General features: G+C 25.3%; 5 protein-coding genes and 1 pseudogene across 6 annotated transcripts; 4 read left to right on the forward strand and 2 right to left on the reverse strand.

The window, feature by feature from the left end:
- Positions 1-1,790: 1,790 nt before the first annotated feature.
- On the forward strand, positions 1,791-5,725 carry MKS88_005309 (SAM dependent methyltransferase; the record flags this gene model as incomplete). Its single annotated transcript, XM_067218561.1, has 8 exons — positions 1,791-2,000; positions 2,337-3,959; positions 4,120-4,330; positions 4,543-4,604; positions 4,745-4,848; positions 4,973-5,063; positions 5,215-5,296; positions 5,694-5,725. 8 exons carry the CDS (start codon positions 1,791-1,793, stop codon positions 5,723-5,725), a joined length of 2,415 nt encoding a protein of 804 aa, XP_067070524.1.
- Positions 5,726-5,937: 212 nt separating this feature from the next.
- MKS88_005310 (26S protease regulatory subunit 10B) lies at positions 5,938-7,119 on the reverse strand (the record flags this gene model as incomplete). The annotated part of the gene is made up of 1 exon (XM_067218562.1): positions 5,938-7,119. One exon carries the CDS (start codon positions 7,117-7,119, stop codon positions 5,938-5,940), a length of 1,182 nt encoding a protein of 393 aa, XP_067070525.1.
- Positions 7,120-9,438: 2,319 nt separating this feature from the next.
- On the forward strand, positions 9,439-11,628 carry MKS88_005311 (annotated as a pseudogene). The gene is made up of 5 exons: positions 9,439-9,515; positions 10,093-10,150; positions 10,327-10,438; positions 11,315-11,435; positions 11,559-11,625. Coding segments are annotated over exons 1-5 (435 nt in total).
- A 425-nt stretch (positions 11,629-12,053) lies between these two features.
- Positions 12,054-12,752, forward strand: MKS88_005312 (MORN repeat protein; the record flags this gene model as incomplete). Its single annotated transcript, XM_067218563.1, has 1 exon — positions 12,054-12,752. The coding sequence occupies one exon, from the start codon at positions 12,054-12,056 to the stop codon at positions 12,750-12,752; it is 699 nt and encodes a 232-aa protein (XP_067070526.1).
- A 298-nt stretch (positions 12,753-13,050) lies between these two features.
- On the forward strand, positions 13,051-16,886 carry MKS88_005313 (MORN repeat protein; the record flags this gene model as incomplete). Its single annotated transcript, XM_067218564.1, has 2 exons — positions 13,051-16,507; positions 16,591-16,886. The coding sequence occupies 2 exons, from the start codon at positions 13,051-13,053 to the stop codon at positions 16,884-16,886; spliced, it is 3,753 nt and encodes a 1,250-aa protein (XP_067070527.1).
- Positions 16,887-17,871: 985 nt separating this feature from the next.
- Positions 17,872-19,839, reverse strand: MKS88_005314 (V-type proton ATPase subunit H; the record flags this gene model as incomplete). Its single annotated transcript, XM_067218565.1, has 3 exons — positions 17,872-18,283; positions 18,560-19,452; positions 19,777-19,839. 3 exons carry the CDS (start codon positions 19,837-19,839, stop codon positions 17,872-17,874), a joined length of 1,368 nt encoding a protein of 455 aa, XP_067070528.1.
- Positions 19,840-20,852: the final 1,013 nt, after the last annotated feature.

Here is a 20,852-nt window from a genome sequence, read left to right on the forward strand (position 1 = left end):
ATACATATAAATACATACATATATAAATGTATATAAACATATAACAAGTTTGTTCATGTGATAATGATATATATGTATAATAAGGCATAAACATACAAATAGGTACTACATTGTGTACATAAATAAATATATATATATATACATACATATATCATACATACGTACATATATTGTAAACATCTACAATGTTTATGTTTATGTAAAATATATATAAATTGACAATTTATTATGAACAAACAAGTTAACTTCAGTGAGAAAAATATGTTAAACTTGTGATCAATTGCTTCAGAAAAAAAAATACACTTCCAAGAATATATAAGAAAATAATTAAATAAGTAGTATTATAATAAGGTATTAAAATTATATTCATTCCATTATATATTTATTAATAAAAAAAAAAAAAAAAACAATAATTTAATATATTTTAGGCAACTTCCCAAATTTCTTAAAAAATAAATGCGCATACGCATATATACAAAAGAACCTCAAAAAGGAACAAGGATAAAGAAACAAGTACATAAATAAAAAAAAGTATATTTATTCAACGATAGTTTTAATAACGTGTTATCATACTATTCCCATTTATTTCCCTTTAAAAATTTTTTATTTTTTATTAACAAAATTCCACAAAAATATTCAAGTTAAAATGAGAAAAAAATAAGATAAAAATTGAACAAGACAACACATTTGCTTATACATATGTGTATATACATAAGATCAATAGTTAATATTATAATAACCATTTCTACTTTTTCGTTTCACAATTTAGTGAAAATAGAAATCTGTAACTTGGAACTTGTAATTTTTTTGCTTTTGAACTAAATGTGATGCATTAAAATAAAAGTGTTATTTGGACTTTATAAATAATTGAAATTAAGAATGACCCTATTTTTTATTTACTTATATATATATATATATATATATATATATACATGTATATCATACAGATATGCCTGCACGTAAACTGTTGCATTATATATTTTGTTAGAACCATTATTAATGGCTCATTAAAATTCCCCTTCAATTTTATATCATAATGCTTTTTTGGTACTGCAAAAAATATTATAAAAATTTATGTTTTAAAAACAAGAAAAAGGGGGAAGATACAATTCTGATGCATGTAATTAATCTTATAATATCTCATCATTCAGTGTTATTATTAAAAAATAAATCTCACAAAATATTTAATTCAAGGAAAATTTTCTTGTATTTTTCAATTAATATATGCCTCTAATTATAAAAAGGGGCGTTACAAAAGGACAAGACGTTAACTCTTCTAGCACATTATTTTTAATTCTTTAGCATGTCTGTTTTCATGTGAAGAATGCTCTTTTATATTTACAAAGACAACAACAAAACTTGCAATTGCACATTATGGTAAAGAAATTAATTCATTTTAAGTTTTGATCATTTTTTTCTCTCTGAAAAATAACAAAATAAGAATATATGAAATAGTTAACAAAAATGTGTATCCGTCACTTCGTATTTTATATTTCATTTAAACTTTTAATTCTTATATAGGTTTCTCCTTTTTGTGTTGTTATATTGCAGTTACAATTATATATATAATTTTAATTTTATTTTTTTATTTGCAAAACTGTTAACCCTATATTTTTTCGAACAATCTTCTCTTTAAATAGCTTGTGAATATAATGGCATGTTATGAATGTATGAATATTTGAACACTTTGTAGTCTTCTTAAAATTTTTTTTTTTTTTTTTTTTTTTTTTTTGTTGTTATTTTGCTATAATGAATAATAACACTATTTTGATAACAACAAATAGAAAATAATGCATCGTTTCAATTGCAATAAGTTTCCTGTTGGTAAAAATTTCAAAACTATTATATATAACTACCATATTTTTAAGAGAAAAATCAGTGATATTTGTGAAAGTAAAATAATTTCACTTAACAAAAGCAAAGAATATGACAAATTCAAAATTTATAGGAATAACATATATAATAACATATGTGAGAATCAAATTCTTCAAGGCGTAAAGGTCAGTATTTTATGAAAAATAAACAAGCAATCGAGTGTAAACGAACATATATATATATGTATGTGCATATGAATGTACCGTTGAGAACAATTAAAAAGTACTGATCAAATATGGCACACGATGTTTGCATTAGCACTATAGATTTCTACATAACCGGACAGTGCTATCTTTTTTTTTCCTTTTATCATAAAGGTTCCTGCATATATGTATGTGTTACATATATATATATATATATATATATGCTTACATTCGGGTATTCCTCCAAACTAGGGCATCTGTTTATTCATGTACCCGTATAGTTGCACATATTCTGGTATAAATATTTTCTAATTGCAGGTGCATAAGCTCGATCCAGATGGATACGGAGAAATAGCTATTTACGCAACAAGACAAAATAATTTGTTTTTTTTAAAATTTTTTTTATTAATTCCCGATGAACAGGTTAATTTAAAAGTTTTGGACATAAATAAAAAGAAGAAAAAAATAACTTTTCAAATACTGTGCAAGACCAAAAAGAGTAAATATGAAATAATACCTCGCTGTGAGTATTTTTCTAATTGTGGAGGTTGTATGTACCAACATATTAATTATAACTTTGAACGACAATCAAAGAAAAATTTATTGATTAGCCTTTGCGAGAAATACAACATACATTTATTAGTTAGTAGCAAAGATTACTTACAAAATGATCACTACTTTTGTAAAATAGTAGAACAGAATGAAGGTGAATTATTGGACATTTCAAAAATAAAAAGAGAATACACAGGAAACGATTTGGAGGAAGAGGAGGGTCAGCACGAAGAATTGCGAAAAAATATTCAAGAAGAATTGTTAGTGCATCAATCTTATAAAAAAAAAGATTCAGTGGATATAGAAAATAAATTCCAAAATGAGGAAGCAATGAGTACCCATTACATTGGTCATACTGATGAGGGAAATTACAGCAAGAGCCATAACGATAATAGTGATGTCCACAAAAAACAAAGTATGTTTAACTCTGAAATAGAAAAAATAAACTTAGCAAAATTATACGAGATTATATATGCAGATGAATACCATTACAGAAACAAAACATCCATAAATTTCTCAGTCACTGATCATTTGTCAATAGGCTATTTTAAAAAACATAGTTATGAAATTTGTGATATAAACAAATGTTATATTCATGATGAACATATACAAAATGCATTTGTAGAAATTAAAAAAGAAATAAATGAGAATTTTAAAAAGAACAATATATATATTTTTAACAAAATAAATAATAATGGATATTTAAAAAGTGTGAGCATCAAATTAAGTATATATAATTCTGAAAAACAAATTTTAATAAACTTTACTGGCTACTCTATAGATGATAAAGCGAGGAAGCATCTGATAAATATAGCCAACAATTTAGCATTGAAAGATAAATCGATTAAAGGTGTTTTATATAATGTAGAAACGAATAAATTAAAACAAATAAAAAGTGAAACTGTCTTATATGGTCAAAATTATATTTATCATACTTTTGATAATTATACATATAAAGTAGGAGCTAATACTTTTTTTCAATCAAATAAATATTTAAATACATGTATTATTCAAATAATTTTTAAATTAATTAAAGTTTATAAAATAAATTCGAACAACTCCTGCGTGTTTGATCTATTTTGTGGTATTGGTTTCTATTCATTACCCCTCTCTAATCTATTTAGTCAAGTTATTTGCGTGGATTATTCAATGGATAATATAAATTGTTTAGAAGAAAACATCAACATAAATAATATAAGAAATATAAAGTGTTTCAATTTAGATTTATTTAACCTTCACAATTTAAAACAAATGAACTTGCATATAAGAAGATATATTATTAATCTAATAAAAAATAAAAAATATTCCTTCTATAGTGATTTGAAAAGGAAAATAAATTCTATCTACATATCAATGGACAGTAAAAATGAGGTCATAGAGAATTTTCAGGTTTAAGAATAGAGCAATCTGCTGTTACATAAATGTGTCCACATACGTATGTATATACATACATATATATATATATATATACAAACATGTATTATATGGATACGAATGTGTAAGCAAAATGTGTTTTTATATAGTACATTCATGTTACTAAATTTTATAGAATATCCATTCGCCATATAAGAGTTTACCAAATTTTATCTATGACAATTTAATTCAATGGGATTCCAAAAAAGGAGCTGAAGATTTTTCCAGTAACTTAAATGAAGAGAACTCTCAAAAGTTTTGCAATGATAATAACAAAAATTTGGAGGCTATCAAACAGGAGACATTAGGTTCGAATGGCATAGACAAAGCTAAATGCTCCCCCAGTGGTAAGGAAAATAAAAGATGAGATATATGAAATGAATAAGTAAATAAATAAATAAACAAATAAATAAATAAACAAATAAATAAATAAACAAATAAATAAATAAACAAATAAATAAATAAACAAATAAATAAATGAATAATTGAACGATTAATACAATGCCTTTACATTTCTATGCTGATTTAATTTTCTTCAATGCTTATTCCTTCGTACCAGAATTTGTCATACCATTTCCCGACATTGTAATTATTAACCCTCCTCGAAAGGGGTGTGAAAAGGTAAAAACAAAAAAAAAAAAAAAAAAAAAGAGAAAAAAGAACAAGAAATAAAATAAAATATGACAAAGTAAAAAAACAAAACAAACAAAATAAAGTAAAAATAAGGTAATATGTATGCGTTCATTTTACCCATATCACAGATATTTAGAAGATGGCTAAGAGGATTATGCTGCAGGTTTTTAATCTACATATCATGTAATCCATACAGTCAATTTAGGGACATTAATCATTTAATTAATTTGGGGTATATTCATTTATTATTTTACCTACTTTAGCGAAAAAAAGTTATATTGTCCATGGGAGTACGCACAAAGTTTTATTATATATATATGTACATATATATATTTAACTACTTTTTATCCCTTCAGATATGTGGTCAAAGAAATTATTCCACTAGACACGTTCCCAAGAACGCAGCACATTGAATCAGTAGTTTTGTTAGAGTTTGATTTTAATAAGGTTTGCAAAAATGTTTTAAACAGAGAGTAATTCAAGAATACCTATATAAACATTCATAAATATACATACCTATGTCTATACATATCTGTGTTTTGTTTTATTTTATCTTATTCTATTTCTTTTATTTTTATTATTATTTTTTTTTTAATAGACGGTGGATAATGAAAAGAGACAAATAATGGAATTTGAATTAAGTGAAATTAAAAGTAATAAAAGAAAGAAGTATAAAAAAGGTTAAAATTTTATAAATTTTTAAGAAGTGTGCATACATAGGATTTAGACGCATGTACATTTATATGTATAAACATTTATATCATTGTACATTCACTTACATATATAAAAGTATATGATTATATACATATATACACTCACTTATACACATTAAGTGCAGTTTTATTGAATGAAGATTGTTTAATTGATACATGAAATAAATGTATTTTTCTACCGTTATTAAACAAAAAAAAAAAAAATAAAATAAAAAAAAACAGAAGTAACGTACACGGAAATTTTTTCTGTAAAAGCAGTTATACTTAAAATTTTAAGTATAAGTTTAATATATTCCTTTTTTACTTTTCTTTTGGTTTTGTCAATTTTCTTTTTCCATTTTGAATTTTACTTTTTTTCGTATAGCTTTTAAAATTAACGATAAAACTAGGGATTAATCATCAATTTCGACAACTAGTATACTTTCTATGTAACTCTTTTATGCTTTTCTTTTTTTTTTTTTTTTTTTTTTTTTTTTTTTTGCAAAAGTCACACCCTACTTCTTTTCTCAAAAAGTGCACCATTATTGTGAATGAAGAATATTCCCAAGTAGTTGCTTATTTGAGCACCCGTAAATATTTTTTATTGGCACTAGATTATCTTAACCCTCCTATATCTTTTCGTACTCTATTTTTCCTTCTAATTTCTTGGCTTCATTAATTTTCCTTGCGGCTTTATAAAAATCTTCCTCAATAACATAATCTCGCATAGCCCTAATTGCAAACATCCCAGCTTCTGTACATACATTTCTAAGGTCTGCCCCATTAAAACCATCACATAATCTACAAACAGATTCATAATCGATATCCCCTAGCTTTGTCATTTTATTTGCATGAATTTTTAAAATTTCAATCCTTGCCGTTTCATTAGGTAATGGAATTTCAATTTTTCGATCCAATCTACCAGGTCTGATTAAAGCTGGATCTAAGACATCTGGTCTATTAGTAGCCATAATAATTTTCACATTTCCTAATTCTTCAAAACCATCTAAATGATTTAATAATTCCATGAGTGTTCTTTGAATTTCTCTGTCTGCAGAAGTTCCTTGAGAAAATCTTCTACCCCCTATGGCATCAATTTCATCCATAAAAATAATACATGGTTGATGTTCTTTTGCATATGTAAACATTTCTCTAATAATTCTAGCACTTTCACCAATATACTTATCGACAATTGCTGAAACAACAATTCTCATAAAATTACAATTAATGTTAGATGCCATAGCTCTAGCTAATAATGTTTTTCCAGTACCCGGAGGTCCATATAATAATACTCCCTTTGGAGTTTTGATCCCTACTCTTTTAAATAAAAATGGATTAAGTATTGGTAATTCTACTACTTCTCTCATTTGTCTTATTTGCTCACTTAACCCTCCTATTTGATTATAATTAACTTTATTTTTACTATTTTCACTTTTATCTATGTCACTTATCATATTAAATACTAAAGGATCTACTTCACAAGGCAATCTTTTCATTACTGTTAAGGTAGTCATATCTAATGATACTCTTGTACCGATTACTAATTTGCTTTTATTAATTTTAGATTTACACCCTACTACATATCTCGGTCCACTTGATGCCTTTACAATAAACTTTTCGTCTTCTAATTGTTTTAATACTTGTCCTATTATTTGACCTACACTTTGTAAGGCTTTTAAATTATCTTCCGTTTTTTCATACTTTTTATTCAACTCTTTTATATCTAGTCTTAATTTTTTTATTTTACTTTCAACTTCTCGGTGTTCTATTACTTTCTTTACGTATAACTTGATGCTTTCCTTATTATCCATCCTGACTGCGAACATAAATAAAATAAGTAGGCGGAAAAAATGTAGGTATAAGTTAGCACCTTATTATTGCAACACTGTGATCCTGCAATCACATATACATTCCTAAAATGATTATGTCCCATACGTACATATATACATGTGTATACATACATATAAGCATACATAGATACATATATATAAGCATACATAGATACATACATATATGCATACATTGATACATACATATGTGCACATATGTTTATTTCTTAACCTCATAACTCTCCGTAAGTGCCTCTTAATGTGCTTCGCTTTCTTCTTACACTCTGCGTGCCCCTTATGACGTATGAACGAATAAATTGTATCCAAAATGCTTTCTCTATCTTATTATATTGGCTTTTTCTCCTAATGTTATTTTATCCCTTTTCTGTTTTTATATTTTATTTTTCTTTGTTCTATTATACCACCTTATTATTTGCTCTGTTCGTTCTTTTATCTCATATTATTATTTTGTTAATTTTGTTATTCTTTTATCTGTTTTGTAATTAATTACCTAATTTATTATTACCTATATTATTATTATTTTTTTTTTTTTTTTATTGGGTTTTCTATTTTCTGTAACTACTAAAATGTACAAAAAAAAAAAAAAAAAAAAAAAGAAACACAAATCCACCAATTAAATGTTATACACAATTATTGAAGTTTATGTAATATATTATGTTACTTTTTTTATCCATAATAAAAAAAAAAAAAAAAAAAAAAAAAACACACATACTGATACATTAAAAAGAATACAGCATATTAATACTTAATTTAAAAGAATTATATCACTATTCTTTTATATGAAATTTATTTAAAATGTACTATTTTTTTTTTTTCTTTTTTTATTATTTAAATTCACAGTGAACACTATTTAAGTTTTTTATTTTTTCACTTTTTTATGTTTTTGCTTCTTTTTTTTTTTTAATTTTTAACTATTTTATTTTTTTTTTATTTCTCCTTATTACATATACACTTTTTATTTGTACGAAATGATATATATCATTTCTGATTGCTAAGTTATGAAGTCGGGTATTTATTTATTTTTTTTTTTTACTAGTGTTAAATGGGGAAAGAAGATTTTTTTACAAATGGAACAATCTATTTTTTCAATTTTTTTTTTTATATGTATTATAAAATAATAGTTAATTTCCTGTATTTTTATATTTTTCCCAAAACAGTTTTTAATTAGAAATCCGTAAAAGGGGAAAAAACTTATTTATCTATAAAAAAAAAAAAATAAATCATGAAAGATTAAAGAGTTGTTATTAAATAATTAATCTTGTTTGTTTTCACAAATTATTGTTCCCCGTATTTTTCCTCATGTGAATTATTTGGAGTATATTAGATCATTTATTTTGCACACACTACACTTAAATCGCATTTTTTGTGAAATTCGTAAAGGTAAAACCAAAATAGACAACTAACGAAAATGTAATAAAATTGTAAAATCGTAAATGTAACTCAATAACGAAGCTTTTAATGTAACTTTACTCACAAGTTAACATATTCATGCGGTTATACGCGTTCTTATATATATATAAGCACACCCTACGCATTTACACATACCTGCTTATCACTTTCTCAACATGATGGTGAAACTCTTAGCAAAATTTTATAAAGGAATAAAGCTGTTTGCGAGAATTCTAAAAAGAGCACAAATTTAAGATACATGTCAATAAAAAAAATTTTGCGAAAAAGTATTGCACTCTTTTACATTGTTTATACTGAACAATGTATTTTAATTATATGTTGAGTACTGAATTGGGTAGTTCCTCTTTTTTTTTTTTTTCTTTTTTAATTTTATTTTATTCAAATTTTTAAAATACAGTAAACGTATTTTACAAGCGTTAATAAAAATACATTTTGAGGAAACTCTTGAAAAATGTGAAAAATAGGAATTTATCTCTTATTTTTATCTTATGTATAAAAGATATAGTTAGGAAGGACTATAAAATAATATATTTTCTTTCTGATCAACATATAAGGACTGGGTAAGGTTTCGTAGGTATGTAGTTCCAGCTTTTCTTTTGTTTTTTTCGTCATTGTTTTGTTTTATTTTTACACTATTCTTTTATCTGTCGAGTATTAAATACGCAGTAATGAATATAGGAAAGCTAAAAATAATTTTTCCTATTTTCCCCTTACTACACTTGTTACATCTTGATAATGTTAAAATTTTTAAATGACAAGGAAATTATTCAAAGTATTATTCCTTGTCGGAACGATCAAAGGGCCCCTTAGACTTGCTTTGAATATAACATAATAAAAACAAAAGAACTATTCGATAGTAATTCTTTCATAATGGATGTAGAAAACTCAGAGCAGTATTCATTAAAATATGATAAAATAAAAACTTTTGCTTTAGACATGCTTATTTAGTTGAATGTCTGTCACACGCTAAAAATGCGGCATTAAATTTTAAAAGCAGATCAGAAATTAAAGAAAATAAAAAAGACTTTTTTTAATGAAAATTATAAAGAATAAAGAAATAACTTATGGTAAAATTTAATTTTTCAAGTTAAAAATATCAAATTAGGAAAATATAAAAGTGGTATCAAACAACAAAACTGAAAAACTGCATAAACATTTAAGTTATTATTATATTTATTATGGAAGTCCCTGAACAGCTAGAATTATTTGTTAATAGTTCTTCCTGTAAATGAAAACGGTAAGTTCATAAATATAGTTTTTCTTTTTCTCCCTGAAAATGTGAATCACGTTATCAAGCTTAAAGGCTCTCTTCAAAATTTCCTTGTTTATTACATAAACAAGGTTAAGAAGTTCTATATAATTATTATTAACGTATGGTATATATAACGCATTATTATGTATATTCCTCATTACATCTTTACAATTTTATATACGTTGATATAAAGGTCAATAATTTTTATTGAAAGAGATGTAATATAAATACGAAACATATTTTTATAAATTCCTGTGTTTATATAACTTAAGAATATCGGCCGTAACAAGCAATATTAATAAGGACAAATTTTACTCGTACAAACTTAACGTCGGTTGTTACAGTAATAGTACAAAAAATTTAAATAATATTTTCTAGGTAAATGTTCTAGGAGACTCTTTAAATTTTCCTAAAAATGCAATGGTCAATGGCATTACACATACTAATTTTATTATTCCCTCATTACACATGAGCATTTATAGATATAAGGTATTTACTCATGTTAGCAAGTTTTGAAACTTGTTAGCTTTCACAGCAATAACACGAACAACTATAATAATATCCCTTTTAGTAACATCACTATAAGTAATCAAGAGGTAGTAAATAAATATAACGCAGGTAACTTAATTGAGTGTATGTACCAATTTTTCTATTACCACTACATAGAGAAATGGAAATTCTTGCAGATAGCATATTCCAATAGGCTCAAGGAAATGGTGGAAAAAAGGATGGAAAGAATAAAAGAAGAAAAAGAAATAGCTATATGATGGATAAATAATAGTCATGATAGCAATTTAAAAATATATTAATATAACGATACTATTATTTAGTTCCATTAAATATTTAATATAAAGAAATTTTTATAGTTAAAATCTTTTTTCATCAACGAATAAAAAAAAATTGTACAATTTTTTGAGAGATGAATAAAAATGTGTTTCCTATTTAAAAGGTGTTTACATTGAATATATGTATATATATGAGGTGTATAAAGATAATATAACTATTGTTAAAATTTTAAGATATAAAAAAATAAATGTAATACGTTACTTCTTTTACATGTACCAAGAGTTGCAGAATAACCTAGCAAATGGCTTTTCCTTTGTTGTCTTTTTGGGTAATGCCAATAGGGACGAAAATAGCATATGCTTTTTTGAAAATAACAAATACTCATATACCGAAGTGATCTTTTTAAAAATTAAAATAAAATAAAATATTGAAAAAGAACACAGTTTAAATTAAGATAAAGAAAAATTTTCTTTGAACAAAAGTATAACATAAATTACGAAAAAAAGTTAAATTTTTCTTTTTTAAAATTTGCTATAACAGCATGTGGAAAAATGAACCATACGAATATTTTCTAGATGAAATAAAATATTATAATTCTGTTTCAATCAATCTAGTGCACTTATTGAAGTAGAGAAATAAAAGTTATTATATATATACAGAATTATTTTGTCAAGTGCTTAAGTGATATTATATTCCTTTATAATATAGAAAAAGAACAATGTTCAAGGGAGGTACACCGCGAATTATTAGACACATCTAACTATTCTTTAGACAGTAGAAAAAAGAGTAAAAAAAAAAAAAAAGAAAATTATAGAATAATCATTGTTAAGTATTAACATAAGAAAAACTCAACGTGCTTTAGTTTTATAAACAAAACGTCCTATGTATCCTTTTCCATAGGTGAAATAAGAAATAGGCGAACGTTGCAATATCTTTAATCCTTTCCTTCTAGCAATAATGCGAGTGGCCACGAAAAAAGGGAGGATTATAATGAAGAAACTAAACAAGTCCAACAAAAATAAAATATCATTTAAAAAGATTAATTTAAACATTAACCTTTTATTTATTATGTACAAAAAAAAAAAAAAAAAAAAAATTATAAGAGAAATAGCAATACAAAGCGTGAAATTTTATATACATTCGTTTGTCATGATAAAATTTTTATATGAGTATATTATACAAATATAAAAATATATGAAAAGTAAAACTAAAAAAAAAATTAAATAAAGGTAACATAAAAGTACCCCCTAAATTTTAGAGAATTTGAGCTTTCTTGAATAATAGATATATTTCAAAAATATACCATGTTATATAAGGAAGAAAATAATAATACTTATGATTATAACATAACATAAATTTTGATGTGTACAAAGTTTATGAAACACAAGAAGACATTGGCGATTTATTTCACAGCATATCTCTCTTTATAAAAAGCGAGATACGAAAAATGAACACTGGATTGAGCAGCGATAGAGGTAATATCATTAATAAGCATAACAGTGCTAACAGCAGTACAAATAGTAGCACTAATAGCAGTAGTAATAGTAATACTAACAGCAGTACAAATAGTAATACTAACAGCAGTACAAATAGTAATACTAACAGCAGTAGTAATAGCAATACTAACAGCAGTAATAATAGAAGTACTAACAGCAGTAATAATAGCAGTACTAACAGAAGTAATAATAGCAGTACTAACAGAAGTAATAATAGCAGTACTAACAGAAGTAATAATAGCAGTACTAACAGAAGTAATAATAGCTGTAATAATTACAGTACTAAATGCAATAGGGAGAGAAATATGAAGAGCAATACCATCATCTCAGTGCAGACAAATGAGAAGGAAAACCTAAACAAGCGTATATGCAATAACTACTCAAAAATTTTGAATCACACAGATTTGGAAAAAAATATTAAAGAAAAGAAATCATTTAGAAAAAGATTGAAAAAAGAAAAAAAACAAAGATACACAAAATTTTACAAAAATGTCATGAAAATGAGGAGGATATACAAGAAAATCTCTCTTTTACTTTCCATTTTTTTTATTAATAAAATACTTAAAAATTATAAAAAAAATAATGTAGAACAACACAGGGATTATTGGAATACTTGTCTTTTGAATGAGCTAATGAATTTATTTAAATAATTTATTAATCCTATACAAAATATACTTTTATAACATACACACAATAAAAATACACGTTTTAAACATTGCGAAGTATTCCTTATTTGATAAAAAAAAAAAAAAAAAAAAAAAAAAAAAAAAACAAATAAATAAATATAGAAAAAAAAGTAAAAGTAAATGTAAAAATAAAAGTAAAAAAAATAAATAAATAACAGTCGTAGTGAAGATAATCCAAACTTCAATTTTTCCCATAAAACTATTTCACACAATTTTCTTAATCTGCAAAGCGACTTTTGAGTACGTCCTACTTTTCTTCTATATGAAATATTTATCATCTAAACCGATTTTTGTTTTTTGTGATCTTCAAGAAATTGAAATCTTCTTACAAAATGACAAAAAAGCGAATAAAGAAGAAGAAGATAAAGAAAAAAAAAAAAAGACATGCCCCGGAATAAGCGAATTATGGAATAGCACGTGTATCGTAGAAAACTCACTCATACCCAAGGCAAATGATTCTAACGAAGTGGAAAAAATAGAATGTTGTAAATTATTGCCATGTTATATAGAAATAATAAATAGTGATTTACTTTTATACTTCTTCGACAACTATAGTAATAAAATATGCTGGAAGATCAACAAAGGAAAATATTCTCTGGAAACAGAAAAAATGGTAAGCAATGAACATGCACAACACGAAAGGAGGACAGATAAAAACAAAATGAAAAAGCAAAAACAACTCAACCATAAAGTGAGACATGAAGATCATATCACACATGATAACGAGCAAGAGGAAACTCTGTGTACTGTTATTAGTACAAATGAAAATGGGGATATATCATGTTCCTCATTTAATAACGACCTCCACATAAGTCAACCTAAAAAAATGATAAAAAAAAGAAAAAAGAAAAGAAAAAAATCTTTCGAAAACTACGCTTTATTAGAAGATGAGGGTAAAGACAATGAACTTAATAAAAGTTATTTAAAAAATGATATAAACTGTTTTTTAAAGTTTGTTCACTTTTTCTCTTACTCTTTTCGCAATATGAAAGATGACTTAAAAAGAAATACATGTTTCTTCTTTATGTGTAATGAAGAAGAAGAGGAATACGGGTTAAACAACAGCCATTTAAGATATATTAACTTGTTCATAAAAATAAATCCGTCCTTCCTTTCTCTGTTAAGAAATAGAATAACTATAAACGACAATATATGCTATAACCTAAGTAAAACAAATAAATATTTAATTTGTGAAAGAATGAAAGAAGTATCTTTAAACTTTTTTCAAATATTTGAAGGGGACGAAAAAATTACAGGAGAAATGTGCAACTTAATTTTACAGAACGAATGTAGTACTCCTGGAACATTCCAGAATGAAAAAAACAAAATTCAAATTTATTCTGAACATTCAAATATATTACCTAATATGGAAAATGAAACAGCAAATTTAAACACACTTTTAGAAAGCCCATACATGAACAACAACGAATTTGAAGATGATACTACTACGTGGTATGAACTAAAATTATTTACATACACTTTTCACAAAAAAAGAGTAGAAAAATTAATGAAAAATTATAAAAAATGTATGGAACTGGAAAATGAAAGCGCCTATGAAGATTCTGAAATGTTTGAATATCAGAAGGATGAAGAGGATATGACGACCCTTGATACAGGGTTAAATTATAAAATAAATAAAGACCAATATACGCATAAAAATAAAAGTACTGTAAATGAAGTATGGCGTTATGATCCAAATGAAAAACTTTCAGAGAAAGAATGTAATAAAGGGGAAGGGGAACAAAGCACGATATCTTATTTGTTAAGTAGCATAGAAAAATTGAGGTCCACTACTTTTTTAAAGAGAAAATTCATGGAAGACCCTACACAGATTAAATATAAAGAATTAATATTTTATGATAAGAACAAAGAATTCTTTTGTAAATATGTCGGTAATATGAAAGATAGATTATATAATGGAAAGGGGAAATTATATGATAAATTTAATAGTTTAATATATGATGGAGATTGGTTAAATGCAGAAAGAAACGGAAAAGGAAAATTACTTTTCAAACATTTCAATATTTGGTATTTATATGAAGGAGAATTTATGAATGATGAAATTGTAGATAAGGGAATAATATCATTGATTGATAAAGAATATGTAAAAAGAATACAGACAAATAAAATTAATAAATTGTGTCCCCTACTAATTAAAGCTAATTTTGGTAGGAAGAAAAAGTTAAATGATAAGGATCAGAAACAAAATCTCAGCAAGCAAATTATGAATCAAATAGAAAAAACAGCTATGCAAGATTACAGTTCTACTAATAATGTGGATTTCTGGCCACAAGATATTGTCGATATTTATTTTCCTTATTTAAAAAAATGGAACATTTACTCCTTTTATTGTTCAAGCAATATAGAAAATATCAAAAAGAAGAAGGATATTTTTGAGTCAAACGAAAATAATTTTAGGAATTTAATTGGTTATCCCTCTTATAATCTTTCATATGAGTCTAAATTCTCCAGTTCTCTAGCGGCTAATGTGATAGAAGGTGACCAAAACATTTACGCACCCCTGGCGAGTAATGCTTCTTACGGAAAAGGCGAATTAGGCATCGAAAGTAGTAAACAGCAAGATGAACAGAATGATGAACAACAGGACGGACAGATAGATGGCCAACAAGATGACCTTCCAAATGATGAAGCCACCAAAAGTAATAGCAACTCTAAGTGGACATTTCCAATAAATGGATTCACGAAAAAAAAAGAAAAACAGGAAAACCTTAACGAAGACCTTGTGTATAAACATGATAAAACAAACATATTACACGAACGATTTTTCGAGTATATGAAAATGAAAAATGAACAGAAATTGTATTTCCCTTTGTTGAGTAAAAATATTGGGTTAACAAAAATAATTTACGCGGACAAAAGTGAGTATTTTGGGCCAATAAATAATAGAGGACAACCAAACACAAATGAACAATTTCCTAAGGCATTTTTTAACAATGAAAAATTTTTCTACAAAGGAGAAATGAAGAATTTTCTTCCTCATGGATACGGCATATTTAAAAATAAAGATGAGAATAAAAATACGTACTTGGGCTTTTGGAAAAATGGCTACAGAGAAGGTAATGGAAGTCTCAATTTAAAAAATAGGAAATATATTGTTCAAGGAAATTTTGTAAAGGATAGAATACATGACAAGATTAATATATATATTAAGGATGAAAAAATATCTAAACTACATTTGTCTAATATAAATAAAAGTTCACAAAAAATCAAAATATTTTTTAGAAATGGATATATTTTTTATGGCTATTTTTCCCAAAATTATGAGAGAAATGGAATAGGAATATTAATTGATAGTAATAATAAAATTTTATATCATGGGTATTATAAAAATGATGTAATCGATAAATTCTGTTACATTTTAAGACACAAAGATAACACAATTTACTGTGGAAATTTACAACAAGGTTTTAAAAAAGGATTTGGAAAATTATATTATGAAGAAAAATTACAATTTAATGAAGGAAATGAAAACGAATTTAACTTAAGTTTATCTAATGCAAAAATATTAGCAAGAAAGTTAGAGGCATATGATGGTGTCGACATTAACTCAGACATACCATTAAAATTTTCATTTGATTCTAACCATGTTATATACATTGGTTATTGGGATAAAAATGCATTTTCTCATTTTGGTTCATGTAATTTAAAAAATGGTATTTATAAAGGTGATATTAAAGATTCAAAAAAAGACGGATTGGGTATATATATATATAAAAAAAAAAATCGTATAAAAATAAAAATAGGTATGTTTTGTCCTATTTTAAAAAGGATAAAATACAAGATATGGGAAAATATTATAGTGAGTATGATAAAATGAAGGTGTATCCTTTTGAAAAAGAGCAAATTAAACATAAATCAACTGCATGCGATAAATGTTTTAATAAGGAAAATTTACAATGTGATATTTTAAAGACGGACAAGTTATACATAAATCAGGAACTTGATTCTTATATAACTATCCCCTTAAGAGATCTATTATCAAATATTATGAACGAGCTTTTTGATAAATCAACAAGTTTCACAAACTATTTACATAGACCTTTTCACTTTGACTTAAATTATTTCTTGAAGAAGTAACGCGCTATTCGACCTAAGACATTTGGTTGACTTTTTATTTATGTCGCTCGCCGTTTACTATTTAGCACTCACCGATCACCACTCCAATTCATTATTTTGCTATATACGTTTGTCCTTTTTTTATGCCGCCATTTTTCATATATTTGTGATTCTGAACACATTTTATAAGTATCATTTAAAAAAGCACTTCTTTGCAACATCTATATTATAATCGTCATTTCGTATGTAAGCAGTTGTATGACCTGCGCAAATAATACGAATGCGATAAGTTCTTTAATGCTCATCATAAGCAGTATATAAATATAAGTTTCCTCTTTTTTGTTATTACATTTTATTTATAAACTCACATCGTAAAATAAACCTTTTTATTTTGGCTTCTTTTAAATAGCGCAATAATATAGGTGTATACATGTGTATATGTATATGTGCACCAATTTCAGCACCTTTAAAATAATATATTTGAAAAAAAGTGGAATAAGAGTTAAAAATTCAAAAACAAAAAAAGCAAAAAATATATAAAATAAAAAGAAAAAAATATTTATAAAATGCTAAAAAATATACAAAATGGAGTGAAATGATGCACTAACATTCTTAAATGTGCACGTAATCACGTTCTTATTTTTATATTTAATATCAAACTCGTGATTCCTTTTTAATATTTCGACAGATTTTTACGTGGAAAAAAATTAGTTTTAATGTAATGTATTCAAAAAAAGTACATACAAAACATTTTTAAAATGAGAACTTCGTGCTTCAATAATTTTACGCACAGCTGCCCTTTTTTTCGATTAGTTCGTTCCATAGTTTGCATAACTATATATATATATATATATTCGTGCATGTATGCAGTACACACACATTTACACACAGATGATAAATACATATACGTAAACACATATACAAAACATACTTATAAACTTCAATGTCTCATGGAACGCGTCAGATTTTCTTCCAAGCTACACTTCCTCACAAAACTTACCACTTTTTATTTTGCATTTGATAAACTTTGCCAGTTATTCAACATAATTTTCTGCGCACACAGCAGCGCTTCTCGAACTATATCCCTATCCTTTGTTGCAATTAAAATCATAACATTTTCTTTTATTTTAAATTTCTGGCAAATTTTCTTTCCATTTGGATATAACCTTGCAAACTCTCCAATGTCAAAACATGCTACAGCCACTGTCACATTGTCTACTTCCTCTTTTGTTTGATTTGAATCATTCTTATGTGCAAAATTGTGGGCATAATTTTTTATTATATCCGATAACTGTTGTATAGCTTTAAATTCATCCTTCTCAAATTGCATTACATTTTCGAGCCAGAATTTTTCTGTGTGCAAAATGGACCATTTTAATTTTCCATTTGAAAGTTCATGACAGTACCTCTCAAAATTGCTATAAAAAACAGAGAGATGCATATATATATATATATGTATGTGTGTATGTATGTATGTATGAATATATGTATTTATGTATCTGTGTATATATACAAAATTACAAGTTTATAGTAACGTGCGCACATATTAAGTAGGTGTACATACGTTCACTAATTTTATCATATAGTTCTATTTAAGCGCACGCTAATATGAACCATTTGAATAAACATAAATTTGACGTATACATATGATTCACTTTTCAAGTATGTACATAAGAACAGAGAAGGCACCGTACCTGTAGTTCTTCACGCGCTGATCCAATTTGTGTAAAAGCTGAACTATTGTGTCATATATATCGTTATCTCTCCATTTGTCATATTGTAGAACAGTTAATGTTTGAATTATGTTGTTATCTACTATAATCTCAAAGCAATCATCCATATGCATTATATTCTTAATTATATTTAGAGATACCCTTAATATCTTTTCTACTCTACATTTTTTAAATAAATTAATTACAACTATAATAATATTGTTTTTATATAATTTCCTAATAAAATAATCCTTAAATGTAAGTAACCATACACAGAAAACGGATTTGTACTGCTTATTAGCATTATTATTAGCCAAATCTAAATTTTTATTTATTATTGTTAAAAATTGTTCTAATTCGTATATATCTTTTCTATATTCATCTATTTTTAATATATTTATATATATATCCATTTTCCCTTCTTCTGTTACATTAAAAAAGTCTATTTTTAAAATAAAATCTTTTATTTCTGTATCTGTAAAATAATTATTGTTATAGCAAAAGCTCCCAGACAGTAGGAAAGAACTTTTATCAGCTATATAAATATCGTTGTGTGTACACAATTTCATTAAATAGGTATATAAGTTTTTATCACTTAGTATACTTAAAATATAACTATAAGAACTTCCATCATTTCTTATAATTTCATAAAATATTGTTAATACATATTGAATTAAATGAATATTAAAATCTGTTTGAAGACAATTAAATAATACAGATACAATCATATCATTTTCCTTAAAATAATCGAATTTTTCCTTTTTGTTGAAATCATGAAATTTTTTTAACAACTGTACTTCTTCCGAAGACAAAATGTTAATCTCTGCGTACTTGTCATAGCATGGCATTTTGTTTAAAATGGAATCATGTAGTATCTAAAAAGGAAATAAGAGTATATTAGTACGGAAAAGAACGCACATATATATGTATGTATATATATATATATATAATATGCGTGCATGCGTACATATACACTAGAGAAGCAGATTAACCCTTAATTCTTCCTTTTAAGGCAGATACGTATACATTGCTTTTTTATTACATGCGATAATGCAAATTTTGCATAAAATAAGAAGTACGTACTTATACTTATGTATATATGTTCACATGTACACATGTTTATGCATTTACATATTCATAAGCTTATGTGTGTTAAAATATGCCAATGCAACGCACATTTTAAAGCATTATTTTCGTACTTGATTCTTCTGTTCAGATTCCACAATTTTTGTAATAACGCTAATTCCACTATCATTTGCCATTGTTTTTTTATTTTAAAAAAAATTACTAAAAAAACAATTTTTAAAGACGCAAAAGAACAATTAAAATTAAACTTTGTAAATAAATCAAATTTCACATATATGAATATTGAAATTTAAAACAAGGAGAAGTATAAAAAAATTGTATAATATTGCATTAAATTATATACAAAAAAAAAAATTGCTTATTCCGATAAAATACTGTAATAAGCGAAATTTTCTTTTTTCCTTTCAGTCAAAATTTAATTTATTATCGTGATCGCCAAAACAAAATAAACAATAAATATATGCAAATAGTGCCTAATTTATATGGACTTATGTACATGTTCCTAAGATATACATATATATATGTGTATATACATATATGTATATAAGTGTATGTATATAAGTGTATGTATATATGTGTATATATATATGTGTATGTATATATGTGTATATATATATGTGTATGTATATATGTGTATATATATATGTGTATGTATATATATATGTGTATGTATATATGTGTATATATATATGTGTATGTATATATGTGTATGTATATATGTGTATGTAAATATGTGTATGTATATATGTGTATATATATATGTTTATATATATATACATGTGCATATATATGTATTAGTGTATATAAGATTATTACACAGCATTGAAGGTATAACTGTAATTGCAAAAATGTGAAAGTACACGAGCAAAATACGTAAATAAAAGAAAAGTAAGTACACATAAAAGTATATATAAAATAAACAAATTATACAAATTCATATGACAATAAAATGATATGAAAAATGATTATATAGTAGTTATGCCAATCTTTTAAAGCCCATAAAAATTATTTTCAGCATGTGCAAATGTTCCTAATAAAAAATTTTATTAATTTTCAACGTTTTCAACATTTTCTGTATATTTGACACTTTCATAATTTAGGAATATTTAACACTTTACACATGTGTGTATAGTGCTACAAAAGAAAACATTTATTCTTTCTACATGAATTATACGTGTATTTGTGATTA

This window comes from Plasmodium brasilianum, chromosome 14 (genome assembly GCF_023973825.1).
Source record: "Plasmodium brasilianum strain Bolivian I chromosome 14, whole genome shotgun sequence".
NCBI lineage: Eukaryota > Apicomplexa > Aconoidasida > Haemosporida > Plasmodiidae > Plasmodium > Plasmodium brasilianum.